Source organism: Sander vitreus, chromosome 6, assembly GCF_031162955.1.
Source record: "Sander vitreus isolate 19-12246 chromosome 6, sanVit1, whole genome shotgun sequence".
Taxonomy (NCBI): Eukaryota; Metazoa; Chordata; class Actinopteri; order Perciformes; family Percidae; genus Sander; species Sander vitreus.
Window position 1 is genome coordinate 24549432 of NC_135860.1, and position 23264 is coordinate 24572695.

At 40.1% G+C, this 23264-nt stretch overlaps 1 protein-coding gene across 1 annotated transcript; it reads right to left on the reverse strand.

The window, feature by feature from the left end:
- Positions 1-3359: 3359 nt before the first annotated feature.
- LOC144519988 (DEP domain-containing protein 1B-like) lies at positions 3360-17182 on the reverse strand. The gene is made up of 11 exons (XM_078253552.1): positions 16969-17182; positions 14419-14684; positions 13596-13740; positions 12885-13012; positions 12221-12351; positions 12079-12126; positions 11572-11712; positions 11281-11447; positions 9004-9180; positions 4341-4523; positions 3360-4031 (listed from the first exon to the last, which is right to left on the reverse strand). Exons 1-11 carry the CDS (start codon positions 17014-17016, stop codon positions 3867-3869), a joined length of 1599 nt encoding a protein of 532 aa, XP_078109678.1. The 5' UTR covers positions 17017-17182; the 3' UTR covers positions 3360-3866.
- Positions 17183-23264: the final 6082 nt, after the last annotated feature.

A 23264-nucleotide genomic window follows, 5' to 3' on the forward strand; every position in this document is an offset into this window, starting at 1 on the left:
ATAAAAGGTGCTCTAAGCGATGGCACATGTTTTTTAGGCTACAACATTTTTTGTCACATACAGCAAACATCTCCTCACTATCCGCTAGCTGCCTGTCCCCTGAACACACTGTAAAAAAAACGCGGTCTCCGTAGACAGCCAAGGCTCCACAAACGCCAACAAAAACAATTTGTGCCAACCTGCACCACCAAACATAACAAAAAATTGTTCCAGCCAATAACCGACAAGAAGGATTTGGGGGTGGGGGTTAGTGCGCGGAAGGGATGGGGAGGGGACGGGATGAGGAGGAGGGAGGGGCAAGTTAGCCTACGTTTTGACAATACTTTGAACGTCAACAAGAAGTGACGTCACCCAACATCGCTTAGAGCACCTTTAATTACATTATATACATCTTCAACTGTACTTTTGCATGTAGTGCTAATGAGAAAATGTTAGCATGTTTACATAAAAGCCAAAATGAATATGGTGAACGTCGTAAAGACTACCTGCTAAGATCAGCATCTTGTAGTCATTGTGAGCATGCTGACGTTTATGGTAAAGCTGTTTCTTCCCATACAAGGCAAGGCAGCTTTATTTGTATAGCACAGTTAATTAAGTCAATTCAACATGCTTTACATAAAACATTAAAGAGCAGTTAAAAACAATAGAAAATATAAAAACAGATAATACACGATTTTATGACGCTAGTGTGGGACAAAGTATACGCCGTTGCTATACACGTAATTCACCCGCAATCCTTGCCGTTCCAGAACGGCCGGTCTCACTGCACTTAACTTTTTAGTTCTCATTATATGCTTACATAGATTGTCTTCCAGTTCCAATTTTCAACAATGTAACTTCAGTAACAGATAAAATACGAGAATAAAAGTTACAGTGCAGTATAAGAAGTGAACATTGTCCTCAGGTCAAATTTGACGCGTTTTCCAAGTTTCTATATAAGAAATATGGGTTTCTTTTTAACCAAATTGCACAAAAATAATACGGATCATTCCAAAAATTGCTCTTCACAAGTAAAATTAATGATCAGGAAATGTTTGAAAAAAAGCGTCAAAAACGTCATGGAAAAAAGCAACAAATGTCGAAAAAAGCGTGAAAAACTTTGGCAAAAGTGATACAAATGATAAAAGAAAGTGCCAAAAGCATTAGGAAAAGCATCAAAACGTTGAAAAAAGGTTAAAAAAATTTCGAAAAAAAAGCGCCAAAAACATAAAAAAATGCTACACAAACATTGACAAAAGCGGAATTTTCAATTTTTTTTACGTAGGAGGACAACAACTCAACTGAACAACAGCATAAAAACTGAACTCTGCTTCCCCCTGTTTAGTTGTGACTCTGGGGACAGAAAGCAGACGTGTCCCAGATATAGTACGGTCACTGTCGATATGCGCGTAAATTACACTTCAGGGCCTGTGAAGGCAGCTTTATTGATTCAAATAGAAATGACCCGTTCCATCAGCTGCAACGCTTCCTGTAGATACAAGCAGTTAGTCTTGTTTCATGTGCTTTGACACTTCTCAACACACAAAATGTCCAACTTTGACGCCCCCCTAGTGGTAGTATCAAAAAGACAATGCGACAACAATCAACACTGTATGCCTGTGGACTGGGCACTGAGGTGAAGGCCATAGACTTACTGCTTACTTTCACAGTCAGTCTCATAATTTGTCTAAAACCATAAACTTGTGCCACCAGAATAACTTGAAAAGATGCTTAAAAAAAAAAAAAGAAAGAAAAAAAGTCTATGCACAGTTGCTTCAACATTGTGAATCTTCAAATGTATGACTTGTGTAGGTTACTGAAGTTTTCTTTCCACCTCCGCGTATGAGCCCAAGTGTTTACTGTGTGGGATGATTCTCTGTAAACTCATACAGGTGGCAGCAGCTGTCTTGCAACTCTTTTGCTGGCTCACAAAATAACTCTAGCACCTTGTAGGTTAATCTCTATCATGGTGTATGATTACCACCAGTTAAAAGATTTGAACGTGTGTGCATTCAGCAAGGAAAAAGAGAAGATGGAAACTGGCAGACACTTTAAATTGACACTGTCACTCTGGAGTACATGTCTGGGGGAAATGCTAATTAAGATTGCTTGATAATGGGCAAGTGCACTATTTTTAATGAAAAAAATACTCATAATACAATACAAAACTCAGGCTCTTGCTCGTGTCATTATTTCATCACAATGATTAAGTGTATGGGCTCTTAAGCCATTCAAACTCTGACTGCATTCAGGATAAAGTACTAACAGTATTAATACCCTAATGGATTTTATCTCATTTAAAACATTACATATCTGCTTTCCAGACTGGGCCTGAATGGAAAAAAAGCTACAGAAATGAGACTTAAATCACCACAAGTAGCCTGTGCCTGTTTTTGCAGTGTTATTACCGTTCTGCAGGCGGTGAGGATGCACAGGAAAGTACACCAAATTCAGTTCCCAACACTGGAGGATGGATTTCACCTATGTTCATGTTTCAGTTGCATCAAAACCTGTATCCCTCATATATACTGTAACTATAACCCCCAAGAAAGAGGACAACAAAAGAGTTACATTTACCAGTTAGAATGTTTATAGGGAAATCAGCATCATTATCCAGTTGATTTTTCCCAGCACGGAGCAGCAATTCAAGTGTAACAGTTATTCCAGCATTATTACATTTGTTCAAAAGCATTAATCAAAATCCATATAGGAATATCAGCACTTATTCATTCAAAAAAACAAAAACAATTTAAGTCTCAAATTAAGTCCAAAACAACCTGATTGACATGACAGAACAGCAGCGAATAGAAAATGACAAAAAAGAGTGAAGAGTATTTGAGACATTGAAATATGTACCAATCAATTGTTCTTATATACACACACAATAAAACAAATAAGTACAAACATGAAATGAGTCTTTTTAAGAGTGCACATGAAGCAGGACCAGTAAAGTATGGTGTAAGTAGGGGGTTAGAGAGGAAGGACAATGTTTTTTTTTTTTTTCCTACTACAGCACCTCAGTTATGTAACATGTCACATTCACTCCCTTTCTTAGACAACCCTTGATATGTTCATTGACATTAAGTAACTGTTTAACTGACAAAGTAAAAAAAAAAGAAAAAAAAAGAGAAGTCTTTTGGATTAGGCGCAGAGTTGCCAAGATCACAATGACCATTCCATCAGCAAGTATTCATCAAAATGAAATGCATCGTTGCCTTGCAAGAGTCCATCTCATAACATCAGTTTGAAAGTAATACCAAGAAATGCACCTGGATATTTCTGTTATAGATAGTAAAACTAATTATATATATATATATATATATATATATATATATATATATATATATATATATATATATATATATATATATATATATATATATATATCTATCTATCTCATTAACTTTTCACAACCTAAAATTGTGTCACCTAATCACCTACATTTGAAATGCAATTTAGTTACAGAGCCAATGTGTGCTTAGTAGATCTTTCTAGCATAATATCCTGGTAGAAAAATTTACCAATACACAATTTCATTTTAAGAAACATCAGTGGTTCTTTAAGTGTTAGTGTTTGTTAAAAAGGGTGTTTGCAGTTTGAAAATAGTTGCTAAATCAAGCTATCTGGCTACATACGACTAGGAGTCAGTGGGAATGCCATTATTATTATTATTGATGTTAATATTATTTTCTTTGTGTGAACTGACCCTTTAAATTATTATCTTAGTTTAACAGTGCTACAAAGTCCAAGTCGTTATTTTTAAACAATAATTGTTGTTGTTAACGGTGTGTTAGCAGAGCACCATTCCAGCTCCTAGTCTCGCGACGCTGAGCTTGAGATGTGTTTACAGCCTGAAGTGTAGCCTGAAATGTGTCAGCGGGGGCAGATCACGCCCTAAAACTCCAGCTCCTCTGAAAGGGCTGGAAGGGTTTCTTGAGGTTGAAAAACATGAGGTGAGGTTTGAGTCGTGGGGTTTTCTCAGGTACTACAGCAGCCTTGCTTTCCTCAGTGGGAAATCGATTGCGGTAGACCTCTGGGTAGGACCTCTGGAACTGAAAAGTGGAGGATGTGCATCAATACTGTATGCCAAAATAGACCAAAGACATACCGTTTGGATGGGGATTTGGGGAGGGGGGGGCTCGTCACAGCTCTTCACTCACTGAAACATACTGAAATACAAGGCTTTGAACATACGAGCACATTCGAAAAATACAAATGGCTCATATGTATATTTTACAGCGCATTGTATGAGCAGTCTGAAATTGTAATGGGCAAATACAGCAAAATCAAAGAGACACCTCCTTCAATGTCTACATTTAATGACATTTTTCTTTTAAGATTTCAAAATAGTATAGCCATACCTGTTTAAGCCTTTTCCTCTTGTCCTTGGCAGGGAGTTCTTTGTCTGCTATCAGGCCTTCCAGCAGCGCCTGCAGGGGGGTCTGGGTCCCTATCACCTTCTGCTCCTTGGACTCCACCCTGCTGATCTGTTTACAGAATGCTGGAGATGCACTGAAGTCTGTGTCTGAACCTGCGTATTTAATCTGATGGAAGACACAAAAGGGAATGTTGGCTTAATGTAAAAGTTAGCGATTAACTGGTGTGACAACCTGATATTCTGGATATTTGCTCTCCTGCTTTTTATTATAGTATTAAAAAATAAAGAAGTAAATGAAAGTACATTAGGAATGTCTACTCAACTCACGGTCAAGGTTATTGTACAAAATGAGCAAAAGCACTTATACGAAGAAAAAAAAAATACAGCCAGTATCCTAAAGCTACTCATTTCACTGAAGTTTCATTCTTGTATTTGTATCTTATTCTATTTTAGCCTGTTTTATTTTCTCTCTCATTTTAAACTGCTCTTTAATGTTACTTTGAATTGCCTTGTTGCTGAAATGGGATATAGAAATAAAGTGGCCTTGCCTTACAACCTCCAGCCTGTCAGTCAGTCACCAGGGAACAGAAAACACTGTTGTGCCTGCCTGCCTCAGAGGAAGTGTAACCGCACCGCGATCGTTTTCGGCCCGCCATTATATTATACTGCAGCGAACGGTGTCTGCATGGACGCTTGCTACCGCTTTATTGGCAGTGCCGTGACCAGGGCATGGAATTAACACCCGACCACCCGCCAAATGCGGGTGGATTTTGCAATTGGCGGGTAACACTGTCAATCTACCTGCCACATTGGCAGGTAGCCAATGAGAATTGAGTGATTCAGACGCGTAACTATCGGTAAGCAGGGTACACGGTTGCTGACGGGCCTAGTCCAATCAGGGGCCCGCATCACTGGAAGACATTGATTGACAGCTAGGGCCCCCAATCGCATTTTCATTACTCTCACAATCCCAGCAGTCCCACGTGCAGCCACTGACCAATCGGGAGTGAGAACGGGTAAAATTAATTTCCTTGTTTCGGTTATGAAGGCGAGATGTGTGTGACTCGAACATCTCACATTTACCAACAAGACGTACAGCGAAAGACCGTGCAAAACATTTCAGACTGTATACATTTTAACATCAATGTACGCTGTAACGTTTTTTCACTCTAAAGTCAGCGGCTGCTGTTTCAATCTGTCGGCTGTCTGCAGCAGGCGGGGCTGCTGCTCCGTTTCCCCGCGACTGACGCGCACACACACACAATCACACACGGTGGATGCAGGAAAAAACACAGATGAGATATACAGTTTGACCTAAATTGAGGACAGCTACGCTCATTATTGTAAGTGCAATGATAAGTTAAAGTCCAATAAGTACTTTATTAAACCGTATGAATGTGTGTCCCAGGCCAGGATAGGAAATTAACTAACAATGTAAAGATCAACAAGCTACTGACAATGACAGATATGCCCATATGTGATTCATTCAATAAATTATTATTTTGTGTCTTAAATCCACCAGCCGTTTTCATATTATAGCCTACCAACATTTGCAGCATCTTGAGCCTTTTTGGTAAGGTTCCTAGGAAATCTCCAGAGTATCCAGAGTAATTCATTAATAGTAATAATTATTATTCTACCCAAAACAAGTTTCCTTTTTATATATTTTTAAGAACTATACAAAAAAAATTGCAACTTTTTTGCAACAACTCATGTGTTATGGTGCACATTCACCAGTATTTTTGTTGTTGTTGTGGTGCGCGTAGGCTACTCCTGATTTTGTCAGTCATCTCTTATATGCAGTGGCGTAACGAGCCAACACCGGGCCCCTATGCAGGATTATCAAGGCGGGCCCCCCTACTACAGCACGTGATGACGGCGCAATGTCCATCAATAGGACAGGATAGGAACATAGAGACACAGTAATTCCTGTTTTTCACCTTTTATGGAGGCAAAAAAACGACAACAACAACTGGCTGGTAAAAAGTCACTGTGGCATTTAAAAATCCACCTGCCACAGTGGCTGGTGGTCAAAAAAGTTAACTTTATGCCCTGGCCGTGACTCACTGTGACTTCAACAAAACTGCAGAGCCGACGTAGTTTGCTCAAGTTTACTCCGTCTGCATCTCTGCGTGCGTGCGTGTTGGAGCTCCGCTCTCTGTCAATATGCAGAGAGGACAGATAAGCTTGCGTTTACGCGCTCCTTACACGCTCCTTACACGCAAGTATGCTACGTGACTCTTGCTTTTGGAACTGGAACTTGGCGCCAAAAGATAAATAATTTTTCGATACTCATAGGATCGGAGTTTTTCGGTCGGTGCCATAAAAGTATCGACGTTCGGAGCCCAGCCCTACTACATGCTCCCCAAAACGTTCAAAAGTTCAATGAAGATAATTCATATAACTTGTAAAAAGGAGTGGTAACGGTTTTAAAATCTCATTTACAGCATTCAGTTGAGATTACATGTTTTCAGTCCTATTAACAGCATGGGATGTGTAAGCCTATCCATCCACTCTTGGACTAAAAAGATAAAATCAATCATTCGTAGGCCAAATGATTGTCAGTAGTCTGTGGTCAACATTTTTTGATGTGCCTGCCAAAAAAAAACACAACAACATGCACAAATCAATATGAACCCACCAACAATAGTCCACAACGTTCTCTACTAAATGGAAAATGGAAAATGAGTCACATGCCCATTTATTTATTAAAAGAAATGCTACAGTTATAGGGTTACATTAAAGTGCCCATATTATGCTCATTTTCAGGTTCATAATTGTATTTTAAGGTTGTACCAGAATAGGTTTACATGGTTTAATTTTCAAAAAACACCATATTTTTGTTGTACTGCACCGCTCTCTCTCACTGCTACAGATCCTCTTTTCACCTGGTCTCTGTTTTAGCTACAGAGTGAGACCTCTTTTCTTCTGTACTATCTTTGATTGCACTCGCACATGCGCAGTAGCTCAGATGTAGATCATGTCAGCTAGCTAGCTCCATAGACAGTAAAAGAAAGGCTGTTTCTCCAACTTCGGTCAGTTACAAGGCAAGATTAGCTGGGAGACTTCTAAATGAGGGCGCACATGTAAGTAGTTTTTTTGTAGATTATGGTGAACTTGTGTGTGTTGTAGCAGTGCTTTGCTATTAAGAATGAGGTAGAATGCTAACGCTAATGCTACGAGCTAACAGTTGTGGTTAGCCAGCTCGTTTCGGCTTGTGACATCACAAGCCGAAACGAGCTGGCTAACCCACCCAGAGACTGAAGGCAGGACACATTCAGAAACCGTATCTCACTCAAAACAGCATGGATGGATTTTTTTCAAAGTTTGTATGCGTGTGGAAGCACCAGAGACACAAAAGAACACCCCAAATCCCAGAAAAAGTGTTTTTTTCATAATATGGGCACTTTAAAGAAAACAGGTTAACCTTGAGCCAGTGGGGACTACAGGGAATTAACTTCCTATGGATTGTCGCCTCATTTTCGGGATTCTATGGTGTTTCCCATGGCAACAGATATGAACCAGTTACAGGAAAAGCAGGCTTCAGTGCAGCAGGGATAGTATTGGTATTAAATATCAGATTTGGATTAGCAATACCTCTTTCATTTAATGGTATTGCTGTACAAACTAAATGTATGTAATTGCCATAACTAGAGCCTCTCATATTTTCATTTTGTGAATTTAATTTTATCCCATGATCATTCTGCAACAATGCTGCTAACCGGCTGCTCCCACCTCCACTCTGACAGATCTCAGTTAACTATAGAAGCAAACCCGAATAAGTAATTTTGCCAGATGAACACTAAGGCTGCGTTCAGACAGAAAAACAGCAATCCGGCAATTTGCCGCAGGGTTGTGCGGCGGGGGGAGTGTCAATAAAACGGCCCATTTTTGTGACGTCCTGTTGTGTTCTTTAACCTCCCAATGTAGCACAAGTAGACTTTATATTTCACAACTAAGCTACTGTTTTCCGTCACATTGTTTATAGAGCTGGGCATTTCTGACCGCACTTGAAGGCAGCTTCATTTCACAGAGAAAGATAAAGAAAAGAGACGAGTGAGAAGGATTGACTATGCTTTGTTGTTTTAAACATTTAGCTGTTGCACAAACTCCTGGGCAGTACAGTGCTTGTGTTTCGGGTTTTAAAATGTTGTGTGGCAGCAATAGAGGCAGTGATGTTTCCCGTTTACTGTACGGACTCTCACACCGCCTCAAACACACAAACTGATCGCCGGTTATATGATTGGCCACCGCAGCGTGACTTTGGGTTGAGTTTCTCCAAAAGTTGAGTCAGTCTCAACCCTGCCGCAGCCTAAACGCACTACCCCCATTTAAAATGAATGGAACGACCTGCATTTTTTGCCACACCGTCTGGCAGGCTGTGTGAATGCCCACTAAACAACAACGCAGGGCAATTGCCTCAAGCTAATGCGATAAGTGTTTTCCACTCACATTAAAATAATGTATGTAATATCCCAATTTTATTACTTTAATTAATTTCTACATTTACCAGTGGCTGTACTACTTTTCCACACTTATTGCTTGGCAAGATGATGGAACCAATCTGGGTTATTGTCTTCACAAATGACGCGCAGATATGGCTCAGTACACATGGACTCATTCATTACTGCAGACAGTGTACTGACCTGAACTCTTTTGAGATGGGACAGGTGCTCCTCGACCTGGCGACGCAGCTTGGAAGGAACTTGGAAGATGGTGTTGTGGTGCTCCATCATGAAGGTCACCAATTTGGTGGCAAGCAGCTCATCCAGGTCCATCTCATCCACTGAGCCCAGAACGCAGTGCGAGAACATCTGCACCATCTGGACAGAGACCACAACAGGACAAGGGTTAGAAACCAACTACACTATACAAATCATGTTACAACATCATCATCATCATATTGGTGGTATACACAATGTGATGACCACCTTACTTCACTTACTGTAGCTATTCCTGAGGCTTTCTGCAGTTTTACTTGAAGGATCTTCTTTTTATGTAGTGAAAAGAGTGTTTTATAAAGTATCTTAGTTCCCCTGGGAGGAATTTGCCCGACAGTATTTCTTAGATAGTTTTTTTCTATGGTGTCAGGATTCTGTGGAGAAATGAGTGCAAGACTGGAGCTGCTGTGGCTGAAAGGTTTGCAGTGACCATGAGGGGTATCATTCCCTGAATACACAATTCTCACGTTATCTGTAGTATACCAAACGTGAGACAGCCATCAACAATAGCACTGAAGTACCTCAGTTCTTCAGATGAAGATGATGGCACTGACAATTGTTTGGGTTTTCATTGTGCAACTATTTTATATTAATGAACGTCCATTGCATTCAAGCCATTTTGGGGTGCAGGGGGCACTCCTGAGGACTTTTTATGACTCTGTGGTGGCATCAGCCATTCACTCTGGGGGTGGTCTGCTGGGGCAGTGGCATTGCAGTGACAGACAGGAAAAGACTGGACAGGCTGACTAAGAAGGCCAGCTCTGGTCTTGGTTGCCCCCTTGACGCTGTGGAGGTGGTGGGAGAAAGGAGGATAGTGGCTAAATGATCCTACATGATGTACGACTCCTCCCACCCCATGTAGGACACTCTGTCAGCACTGAACAGCTCCTTCAGTGACAGGCTGCTGCACCCGCGCTGCGTCACGGAGAGATACCGCAGGTCTTTCCTGCCTGCTGCTGTCAGACTCTACAATCAGCACTGCTCTCAGTAGACCACATGGACAAAATACACACACCAGGACTGATAAAACATAAGACATACAATACAACATGTGACTTTGCAGTTACTGTAAATACATTTTACTATTACTTTTTACTATTTACTGTGAAATTACTGTAAACACATTTTACTATTGTAATATTTACTCTATTTAATATTCATTATTGTTGTGTGTTAACGTGTGTCCTCTACTTTCCTCTTATCCCTTGCTACTGCAACAGTGTGAATTTCCCCATTGTGGGATTAATAAAGGATTTTGAATCTTTGAATCCATTGTCAAATGAGTTGCTACAAAGCTAATTAAGCCTATCAGCTCCACAAAACTCTCTCTGTATTTCTCAGTATGGCTATGTTAACAAAACGGTGTAGTCCGGCGATATTCACACGCAGAAGCTCGAGGGATGCGTTTTACGTCACCGCTGAGAAAGGACAACGGCAGCGTTCAGCTTTGGAGACGAAGAGGACTGCTGCAACAGGTGAACGCATGGCTGTAAAAGCCGAAGAAGAGCCCACGGAATGTTTCAGTCTGTGATTGTACTGCTAGGAAAAGACCTACACATTCAGCAGAAGGACTAACATCCAAAAAACGAAAGTGACCGCCCGCATTGCTGTTGCATGAAAATTACAAGATAAATGACCTCCTCTGAAGAGTCCACTGACCACCTTGATTTAACGGCATGAACGCTACTAGCAAATGCCTGTAGGAGGGGTGGGGGTGGTGCGAGATCACCAAAGGCTTGTATCATGTGAATGCGCCGACAGCGTTGTTGTCATTACTTAGAATTCCTCATGGGGGAGACAGAAACAAACTATAGCTTTAATATTCTATATGTGAATAACTAATATTGTATAGGAGTAATAGCAAGCATTGTGCAGTTAGTGTACACACATTGCAGGGGTCGTTTCTAAATACATTCTGATCGATAAAAGTCAAATCCTAGGAAATGTATTGCTATGTCTACCACGGGCAGATTCAGACCACTTTGTATTCCAATCCACGTAGCAAGGATTCTGAAATTACAGAATTCTGGCACTTTCTCTCTGTCCCTTGGCCTGCATGTTTTTTTCCTTGTCCCCAATGGAGACTGTGTCACCTTGCAAAGTCCAACACAAACAAACTGTGAAATTCAACCTCTCTTACACAATATAAAAAGCTTTAAAAAAGGTAGTATGAAGGTAGTATAAACTCGTAGGTATGTTTACCAGTGTGCGGGTAGCAATGGCGTCGTTGAGTGGAGGCAGGTGGGGATTCTGGCAGACCCGGGCCATGAGACGCAGTAACAGCTGGAGGCGTCTTCGGTTGGGCGGCGGCAGTAAGAGACAGCTGAATTGAAGAGCCTCAGTGGCGACCTCCTGCTCCTGCAGCAGACCTGCAGAGATACGAGGAGAGAAGGCGTCCTGCTCATGAGGGCAAACATTCAGGCTAGATACAAAATGATTGTTGAATGATGTTTATCTGTGGCAGTGTACACATATCGGTGGTGAAGCACTCACTGAGAATGTTGACAAAGACTTCATATAGATGGAAAGTCAGCAGGGGTTCTTTGAGTCTCTGAAAGTAATCGGCCACTGTTTTCAGAACATCCCTCTCGAAACCCGGGTACACCGGCTGTTTGCTTTCGTTGCCATTAGGCCCTGAGAAAAAAGACAGATGCCACTTTTAGTGCTTCACACAGAATGCAAACCTGTAAGAAAATATACAGGTAACCTCCGTTAATGTTAAACATGCAAAATGGTACTTAAGATTTCATAGTATACTCACACACATACATTCATACTGTATAAACAAAAAGTGACAAAAATGTCGACAACATGGCACCTACTCTTTTAAAATGATCATTGGTGAAAAACAGTTAAAGTGTGCTTTAGCTTACAGACTGGAGGCTTACCCAATCATTTTAGAGATTTTACTTGGGTACATGAAACCACCGCAGTCCCAAAGCAGTTAGTGATTTTTATTTTCTTACCAATTTTTAGAGTGAGCACAAAATGTATACTTACAATTGGCAAGACATTTCATTGCTGATACCACCCAATATGGCATGTCCTCTGGAGATGCAACAGAGATAGAGTCATAAGTCTAACAGGTTCAAAGTTGCAACCAAACAATTGTTCTTTTAATTGTGAATCAGATGCATCATACCGGCTTTGTTATCCAATATGACTATGCCCGTCTTATTAACGCTGAACACATTGTGAACAATGTGCTTGCCGCTCACATGCGTTGGGTTTAAAACTCCATCCAATGACGTTAGGCCCAACACTCTCTGTAAACTGAAACAACAGAGTTGGCGTCAAGTATCTCATAACAGTGGTTCCCAAACTGCACCCAGGGTGCCTCGAATCTTAAACATTTAAAAAGAAATGGCAACATTTACATTAACTATGCTGTATGTTACGTTTCCAAACATATTAAATCAGAAGAAAAAAGCAACTGTTATCAAAATCCCCTCATTAAAAACTTTAATAAGCAGTTTTGCCGTAGCTATTTTACGCGACAACTCACGGTTGCCATAGTAGCACAATGTCGCTTTCCGGCTCGGGAGGTTTTCCAAGGGCTCAGCAGTCAAAATTGTGACCGTCGGAGCAAGCAATGGAAAGATTTGACACGGTAAACAGAGCTCAAAGAAATGCTGATACATCTCATAACAGTCACCCTGAACACAACTTGACTGACAAAAAATGTCCTTTGAAGAGGTGCCATATCATGGTCTGAAACAAGTCTGGGAACCACTGATCTACTGCAAAAGATACACACAACATGAACAGTGGAAATGTTTAATGAGTTATGTAAAAGGGTTACATACTGTGCAACCGTCATTGACTTCCAGATGTGGTCCACTTGCTTTGGAGTTATCTCCTTCCTTTGTATGAGCTTGCATTCATGCACATCCCCAATAGCTACACTGTGCCTTTTATTCCACAAATCCGAGGTCTGATCAAAAAGGAATGGAGACATGAATGAAAAGTGTCCTTCTGACTTACAGAGTAAGAAAAAACATAGAAAGTGTTGTTGACATTGATTCAGAGATGTGTTGATATTTACACTATTTGTAATGGTATAGGTCCGAATTTACTTTGTATGGTAATGCATTACACTATTACGTGTGAGGGTTACAGTTTTTGTCCGCCCATATATGTAAATAAGGTGGACAAAATATTATACATTCCCTAAATATGATATATTCAATATAATGCTGCCCAACACAACAGCCATGAAGATGTGCCGTAGAACTGAGTTCAACAAAGAAACAACAATCAGCAGCAGTCTGAACAAACACTGAAAGTAAAGAAGTATTTTTTTGTTGGGCTCTTGTTCCGGATTGCTTTTAATTTTTCAGTGTGCTGTTTAACCTTGAGTGCAGAATGATGTAAATGTCAGCAAACGGGAGTAATTACAACAGGGAAGATACTTAAAAATGTTCTCATTTGCTCTATATTACGTTTGCATATGCGTACACACAGCACGACGCCAAGCAAGCAGTGGAGGAGCTGACACATCTTTGTCTCTTTCTCACCATGACAGCAGACTTCAGGGGTGGAATGTTTTCCCGCTGAGGCAATTCTTCGTAGTCGTCCCAGCGAATGAGTCTGGGAAGGTCAGTGCTGTCTCTCAACAGAGGCCTTGTTGGAAAAGACTTGAGGGGGGACGAGGAGGGGAACCTGGAGAAAAACACAGCAGCACCGGGCTTAGCCGACGAACGAAAGGGCAAACTGTGAAGATGCAGCAGCAATGCCAATCAGAGCTGTCTTCCTCTATAATACCATTTGAATTTCATTTGTTATTTTTTTTAAATATTCAAATATTAAATGCTCAAATGCAGTCTGTTGCTTATGCATTGGCAATGCCACTACAAGCATGTGGTTGTTGTCACACGTTCTGTCCACTGGAGGGACTTCTAACATTAGTCTGGCCTTGAAGGGGATCTACATCATAGCGCATTGCATTTCTGGCTCGCCGCTCTGTTTACGTTATATTCCACCAGGCACACAGCGACAAACACAAATCAACAGAGAACTCTGTAATGAAACATTATCTAACAAGTGTATTGAAGCGGCTCTGTTGTAAAGGCTAACGTTGCTCGGTTAGCACAACGACACGATGTGTTATAAACTAAGTAACAATAGTGTTAGCCATACATACATACATATATATATATATATATATATATATATATATATATATATATATATATATATAGTAGTAATTTCAGCATTCGAATAGTATTGATTTTTTTTACTATTTGAATTATATTTGACTTTCGGAATTTGTTCCAACAGCCCTAATGCCAATGGTGTATCGACTAACATAAATAACAGTACAGGGTGACAAAGTAGCACCTGTACAAATGGCCATTGTCTTCAAAGTCCTCTGACCCATGGCGTCCCTTGATGTCTTCTATGACATGGGCCTTGAGGAACTTCCTGAGCAGCTGCAGAGTCTGGTAACGAGTCACCTCGGGGCCAAAGTTGTAGTTGCGCCTCAGCAGCTCATGGAGATAATCCACAGCTTCGGATCCTGCGAAACTGCAATCATAGTAGCGAAAGTGCGCCCAGTGCCTTCTCAGCGGCATGCCTCCACGGAAGAGTTTGATGGTTTCATTCCACTGTATAAAAAAGGGAGACAGATGTGACAAAAGGGATATAATGTGGTTTGAAAAATGCTGTAGAACATTTGTGACAGACAGCAAATTTTGTGAGTGTGCCTTTGTAATTTAGTATAAAGCTCTAGTCGCACGGGACTATTCTTACCTGGGGACCTCTAGTAGTTTGTAATAATTGCGAAGGTCATCTGTGATCTTAATCCCATGTCAATCTGCCATGTTATTTATCAAGTAAAAATTCCACTGCAAGTTACCTACCATACTTCGCACAGACGTTGTGTGATAATATTAGTCCTATGCGAATCAACATCTGTGGTTGGGAATTGTACTCGCTGCGTTGGCAATAATAAAGGAAAGCCTTGACATCATATGTGGGTAGTCGTGTAGTCGACCCACGTGTAATCAAGTAAAGTACAGACTTTGCTTATCCCGTGCGAGTGCGCCGCACGAAACACAGACATGGGGGGTAAATTCTAAATCACATGAGGTCCCCTGGTAATAGGGTGAATAGGGACTAGTATACGGTTATATGATATTTATAGGCTACAACTCTGATATAGCACAGATAACAGCATTTGATGCGTTCAACAAGTTTTAGTTTGGAACATTTTTGTTATTACTGTCAGAAAGGGATGCACAAAACACAATGTGTGTAAAAATAGACTAACATACAGCCCTTAAATATTGCAGCAGCAAATCTGTGCATTAACGGCCACAGCTGTCTCTCTTCATAGTGATTCAAATCACACAAAGGATCCAGAACACACTCATTTGGTCACCAAAAAGTAGGCAGACATCACAACAAATGGAACATTATCTCCTCAGTGTTTTGAATAGTGCAGAGGTTACGGGTTACAGAGCTTACAAAGTATCCAGCTGGCCAGGAGAAAAATGAAGGAAGTAGATAAAAGCACAGAGAGAGAGAGAGAACTTAAGACATGTAAAAGCCTAACTCAAGGCTAGTCTTGAGAGCCTATTGGGAGAAGAATGGTCTTTCATTTTAAAAAGATGCGGAAAAGGTTCTGAACCACAGAAGGAAACCAGTGTCGAGAGTGTCTTTGTATGTCTGTCTCTACCTTCTTTTCTGTTGAACTGTATTTCAATACCAGATTGCACAAATGCAATACACATAGTAGGTGAAGAGGATAGGCAGAAGTCTGAAAAGACATGGGTACTGTTGCTGGTTAAACTAGGCAGAAACCAAGGGAAAGGATACAAAAATAGTATTGTCATTCTTGTTTTGTCAAGTGGACTGCAAACTCTGTATCTCATTTATCCCGATTCAGCACAGGACTTTTCAGTAGAGACCCTCTTGTCACAGTATTATGCTTATTTTTTTCTTCACATTTTGCATGTCACAGTAAGAAAGGCACAGGTGCAAATAATAAAAATGAAAGATGGCTGAATTCCATTTAGCTACTTTGGTTTCAAGGTTCTGCTATTGTGCATGCTGGCGGCTCAATGGGACACGTCACGTTGTTAGTAACACCTGTGCCTTTCTTAATATGACAAGTCAAAATGTCTTCTATGAAAAGCTTACAGGGACATTTTAAATAACAGGAAATGGGTGAATTAACTTGCTAGTTTTTAAATTTGCCTTTAAAAATAAATAATAAATAATAAAATGACGTGCTACAACATATACATTTCGTATGCGGTTTTGCAATTTGCACAATAGCAATTTATTAAAAGTTGAAAGGGGTTTAAGATTCCAAGCCACAGCCAGTGAGCTTGTAGAAACATTTGAGAGTAATAGCGTGTATGTTGTGTTTGATGCTTTTACATGAAATGATAGTGCCAAGGACACATGATACATTAACACAGTGAACACATTAGCATTACTTTGAACCTGATATCCGATATCGGAATGCAATTAGTCTGAATGTAAACACCGGGATATTCTTGTAAATGAGGGGATTATAATAATAATTATGGTACTACTAGTACGTCAGAGCAGAGCCCCATTTTCCCACAAAGTTGCTTTTGTTGACTTTTCTCACATACTTTTAGGGTTGTTTTGCAAGCCTCTCTTTTTTCGTGAGGCCAATATTTTAAACGCTTTAGTTGTAAAACAACTGTTGGCTAATTAACTAAATTTAAAAGTTTAAAAGTAACGTTACGTCAGCTTTCGTCTGCTTAGTGTGGTATGGATGTAAATTATCAACGTAATCTAACGTTCTAAACATGAAACAAACTTTGCACATTTAGTTAAGCTACACTGTAACGTTAAAACTTCACAAAAAGCTTTAGCACGTATAATTTCTCTGTGCCTTGCTAACAGACTCACCAACTTGGTCGCCCTGTATGGACCCGGTCCGATGACTTTACCGTCCATTCTGATAGTGAAAACCCACTTCACTCGTATGAAAACATGGAGAAATATATATATATATATATATATTATAGGCTGGTTAAAGCTTCAGCTGCGGATGAAAACAAACAAGTTGTGCTAGTAGAGTATCTCAACAGAAACGTTGCTGCCAACTTTGAATCTCGTGCGTCACATCATTCGAGCGACGTGATTAGACAGCGAGCTGGTCACGTGACCACATGAAACGCAGCATTACATTCTGAGTGGGGATGAGGAAGACGTTCAGCTGCAGCTTCTACTAGGCTGCTACTGCTATAATAGCCTACTAATTATCAACTTTTAATTTTGAGAAGAGGTTTTAAAAGAACTGTTTACAAAAGGATAATTTAAACACGCATACAAAATATGACTACCATTAGGCCTACATTGACAGAAAAATAACCTACAGAGACTAATTGATAGCTCAGGTACTATTTTTACTATACATTTAGCTAGATTTGCTCTTTGTCCATGGGCCAGACTTTGGACATCAACCCTGCTTAATTTTAAATGGAAAGTTGTACAGTAATTTATAAAGTTAAATATTTATGGATTTAAGTCACAATAAGTCGCAATGTATACTGACCTTTAAAAAGTCATATTTGTTAATAGGTGACATGTACTGTAGCCTAAAGTCTGGAGGGATTTAAGGTTGAAGCACTGCAGTGATGAAATGCAATACAATCTATATAATCAAATGACAAGTAGTGAACCCCTTATACAGCTTTCTGGATAGACTGCAGGTATGCCAGGAAGATATGAAGGGAATTACATTACTAATCAAAATGAAATTGCCATACTACCTTCTCTCAGTGGAGAAACGGTGTGGTTCATAATTGACTTCATAGATGCACAAAATATGACTGCACTGTAGCCTACAACCCTTTTAACTGACTTTTCAAAATTAAAATTGGAATAAAACAAGAACAGGGAACACCAATGAGGTTGTGAATTTTTCAATTTTTCTGATAAGTCTATAAACATGAACCTGTTCGAATAAGGAAAACACTCTAACACACACACAAAAAAAGAAAAAGAAAACCATATGCTGAATGTCTTTATTTCTCATTTTCACTGCATTGAAGAAAGAAATAATCGTAGACATCCAGCTCCTATCAATTAGTAACCTATAGGCAGTTGGAGAGCCTGTAAATCAGGCTAAAATAAACTGGATGCACATGCCATGCCCTTTAAAAGGCCATCCAAACGACAATCTAAAATGTACAAAACTGTCATCTTTCCCAAGTTGCATTTTTACAATGCGGCTCTATACATAACATTTGTGATACTCAGAGCACCAGCTTGCTCATTTAGAGTGTTGATGCCTAATGACAAACAAGCACATTGCGTTTATCTAACGGGCAAAAATAGGATTTCTCTTTTCTCCCATCCTGTGGGCTGCAGCAAATGGGGCGATGACAGACTCCTGATCGGTCAGGTCAAGGCAGAGCTGCTTTAACACTCACACCTCAGACTCACTAAGAGAGAGCTCAGTGGCACCTTAAAATGAACTCTCACAGTAACAGCCCTCTATTAAAATTCAGGAGAAACACTGCAGATATTAAAGGCTGTGGTGGTAGTTGCCCTCGCTGGCCCAGCGATCAGGAATACATTTGGAACTATAACCCTGAGAACCAGTGTCCTGGTATGGCAACTTTAGCTGTCCGTACGCTTTTGGATGCCCGACATCACTGTTGAGCCCTGTTGAATATCATGAGCCCAAATAAATGAAACATCTCCGATAAAAGGTATCCATTTTGATAGACCTAGTTACAGCCCTGTCTTCTACATTTAAACCTGGTTGCAGTCCATTTGATGAGATAGGATTGCTTTGCCTCTCATCTCATCCTTGACTTTTCAGTGAAAGGTCACGGCGATAACAAGGAGAGCACAAGAGTAGAGATAGTGAATGTAACAAGATGGGGGATCAAGGCAGCAATCAAAAGAGGAAAAGAAGAAATTGTGTGCCTGAGCAAGAACAGAAGGACATAGACATGATCAATAACTGACACATCCTCGGATTATAATTTATGCGAGCTATGACATGACATGCATACTGTTTATCAGATTTCTGTTAACACCTCAACTGCACATCATCAGCTGTCAGATTATGCTATTTATTGGCACAATTGAATTTTGACAAATGTATGCATCCTTGTACATCATAATAGAACACCAACATTTCGATAAACATATTCAACCCCCCATGTTTTAGTGTTTAACACAAAGCAGATTCAACGTGGCTTTTTTGACAGTGACCAACAGAATAGAAACCGTTTCATTTCAACGTGAAAACAAATCTCTACAAAGTCTCTCCAGGCATGAGAGCTAGAACTGAAGCAGGGTGGTGTGGTGGAAGCAAAAATCAAATCAAGACAATTGGTGACAGGACGGGATTGGCTCAATGCGAGTCACCAGCACCCTGTTTATCAGAGGCAGCTGATATTAGTCTTGCATTGCCAGACCTTCCTCCACAGCGCTGCAAAGGAGGGTCTGGCTAGTCCACACAACATTCCGAGATGGGAGAAAAATGTGCTCTGGTTTATTGGCATTTCTTTAAACCAATCAAAATCGTCTTGGTCAGCGCTAAACCACGGACACAATGACGGTGCCTCTGCAAAGTAGCCTTCGAGAAGGAACATGTTTTGGTGGAACGTGTACGTTCAAAGGTTGTTTTAGTCGTGCAACAGAAAACTCAGATTGGACAGATAGTCTAGCTAGCTGTCTGGATTTACCCTGCAGAGATCTGAGGAGCAGTTAACCATAGTCCTCAGAAATCCACCGGAGTTTAGAATGCCAACACAAAGAAAGTGGAAGGTGAGGGACATCCGGCTGAAAAAGAGGGAGATCCGGCGGAATTTCCGGCGGCCCCTGAACAATCCTGGAAGTGGAGCGCGTCGTTGATGTGCCCTTAGTCTCTTTGAGTACAGGGAGAAAAAATAGACGAAGTCAAAAGATCAATTTAACACTACTTCACAAGTAACAATGCAAAAACAGCTATATGATTGATTTTTATAATTCCTCTACTGTGGCACAGTACCATGATCAACACATTTCCCCCTTTTATATTATCATAGTGTAAACAAATGATCTCATTAACCTATTTATCAGACACAAGATAAGCTCTTATTTTTCTAAACAGGGTGCTCATCGCCTCCAGGACTGTGCAAACACAGCAAGAAGACACATCTGCACACGATCAAAGGTCACTGCATCATTTTAATCATGCTTTTTAATTAAATATTGATGATTGCTCTTATCAACTAACTAATCGGTGAGTGTCTACCTAACTCCAAATGTGCAAATTAATTACTGCTTTTATAAAAATATAATTTCTTAAAGTAAACTGTCTGACTTTATTTGGCTGTCAGACATGATACTTCTGTAATATTTCCTGTTTAAAGAGCAGGCTTTGCAACACTTTGGAACACGCCAACTTATTGGGACTTTAGCTTATTCACCGTAACCCCCAGAGTAAGACAAGTCGATACATACCCTTCTCGTGTCCGTGCGTGTTGTAACGCTGTCTGACGGTTCCACCGGTAGCTTAGCCTAGCACAAAACCTGCAGGTAATTGGTTCCAACTAGCCTACTGCTCCAAATAAGTGACAAAATAACGCCAACATGTTCCTATTTACATGTTGTGATTTGTAGAGTCACAGCGTGTACAAAAAACAATGTAACATGAGACACAGCCATCTTCTAACTGTAAACAAACTGGGAACTATATTCTCAGAAAGGCGAAGCTCTGCTACTTCTGCTACTTGGGCGGAGTGATTTGCTTTGCAGCAAGCCTTTTAAGCCTTTTATTTAAATGAGCTGGATACATGGTTAAATGTAATTTGTTCTTACCAGTGTTCTTCGTCCACAGCCAATCCTCTCCAATCGGTCCAAAAATGTCCCAGTTAGAGAGTAAATGCCGTAAAGGTATTCCTTGTAAGTCTTTACAATCATTCCCTGAAAAATCCAAGCAGGCCTGCACAATCCAAATTTTTTTAAAAACTTGCCATTTTCAGCATGGAGCCTTTTAGCTCAAAGTTTCACACAGAGAGTGAAAGTTTTCTCCACAGAGAGTGGAAGGTGAGGGACATCCGGCACGGGAGGTCAGGCAATTATCCTGGAAATGTACTTCCGTTGATCCAGACTACCACCCACACTGCTTCAAGGTAAACTCATGAAACACTTAAGTTTATCAAACTGTTTAAAGGTCCAATGTGTAGGAATTTCTGCCATCTAGCATTGAGATCATATATCGCAATCAACTCTCTCGCACCACGCAGTTCAAAGTACGTATTACAGCTACGGTAGCCTTCACGCTTCAAAAAGCCGATACAAAAGAATCTTTAGTGTTGATTTAAGACTGTAATGTTTTCATTTGAGAGCTGGCAGTTATTTTGGTAACATATAAAAGCTGAGTAAGCAGAAGAAAGGGGAACCATTTTGTAAAATGTATTGGATTTTCATATAAGAAACATGAGCTTGGAAAGATGACTTGCTCATCGCGCTCAGCAAAGAAAATAAAATCTCAAAAGACCTTTTTGGTAAAACAAAGGCTGTTCAATCCAATCTAGAACTGTTGAGCGTGAATGAAGACTGTCACACTGTGACTTGTTGATGCTACAAATTATTAAAGACATTGGTGAAGATAATTGCAGTTGGCAGCATTGTTAACCATGATCACAAACTCTTCATAAAGTTGGGAAAGTCTCTCAAAAAACACTTCCATAAACTCCAACATGTACTAGTGAAAGATTTCACAGCAATTTGAAAATGCCAATAGGCTGTCAGATGTGAGATGTGGTTCAAAGTGTGTTTGAATTCAGTTCATTTCCTCTCAGGACACTCGACCATTTCAAAAATGCAACAAAATGGACTGTGAGAGCAGGTGGAGAGAGTGCAGAGCCCCCTCCGCTCTGTCAGGGAGCTCCAGTAATAATAACAGCTAACCTCGTCTGTCAATCAAAATGTTATCAATCAAATTGTCAGCAGGAGAGTGAAGGTGTTCCATATGTTGCAATCATGTCGACATTCAGTCTTTCATGGTGGAGGTGGCAAACATTTCAAAAGTGATAATATAGAGCAATAAGCAAGGTGCTGCAAATCCAATCTTCATTGAAATATTTAAGGGGTGCATTTTGCTGTATGGTCATCTGTTAATACAGTAGCCTCCACTTATAGACAGTGTTCATGTATCTGAAGTCATTTTATTTTTGTTAGCTTTAAGACAGTGAAATGTTTTAACGTAATAAATAATTATGTCATTATAGACGAAAAATACAAGACACACATGAGGAGTTAAAGTTCATGACAATTATTACTATTATTACTATTTGTATTGTTACCAAAAATACTGTCACATCCCTGTCTGTTGATAAGAAATATTTTTAGTTATAAGTCATAGTTATAAGTCACTACTTGTTAATCACACCTTATCTCATTTCTGATACTTCACTTCCGGCTTTGTGTGTTGTTTAGTCTGTGTGCTCCCTCTGTCTGTCGTCAGTTCGTTGTCACTCCAGTGTCCAAAGTACCAGCCTCAGTCCTAGCATAACCAGTTTTCCTGGTTTTCTCCTGTCGTTTTGTATTTTTTTGTACTTGTTACCTTCGTTACCTGCCTGTGTTTGGACTGTAGGCCTTCAGTTATTACATTATTGTACTGCCTGTCCTTCATCTGCATTTGGGTTCCTCTCCTGCTGCCTGTTCTGCAACTGTGACAAATACTGGTATATAAAAATATCAAAAACCTACTCTACAGGCTGCTACTTGAGGTTGACATTTTTTTAATAAATATCCATATACAACATTTCTAATTCTTGTGATGGTTAAACCTTTTTTTAATTCCTCAACAAAAGGGATGGTCAAATGACCAATTTTAGTTATGTAGTTGAGTCTACTGAGTGTACTCAACCAGGATGTTGTAATGAGCTATTACAGGAAGGGAAACATCCAATTTGAGCAGGAAGGAAATGTCATCAGCTTTAATTTTTCCTGTCCACATGGAACACCATGGAGTCTAATTCCTCTCCACACTCAGGACTGGCTGATGAAAAGCTCAAAGCTGGAACTGGTATGTTGATGACTGACATGACTGACTGCCATATACTGTGTACGCATATGCCTCGACACAGTTTAAATTTTTTTCTGATTGCTTAGGCACATTTTTTGTAACTATTGGCTATTTTTGCAAAACACTACACACACAAAAGAAAACCTTTCACCAAATCAGCAAAACA

What these genes read in the sequence shown, in the direction of transcription:
- LOC144519988 (XM_078253552.1), bottom strand. Translation starts at nt 17,016, where the DNA reads ATGGACGGTAAAGTCATCGGACCGGGTCCATACAGGGCGACCAAGTTG. An exon ending in GACAATGGCCATTTGTACAG is followed by an intron (nt 13,741 to 14,418) that starts GTGCTACTTTGT and finishes GTTTTTCTCCAG; the next exon opens with GTTCCCCTCCTCGTCCCCCC. An exon ending in CATATTGGATAACAAAGCCG is followed by an intron (nt 12,127 to 12,220) that starts GTATGATGCATC and finishes TTGCATCTCCAG; the next exon opens with AGGACATGCCATATTGGGTG.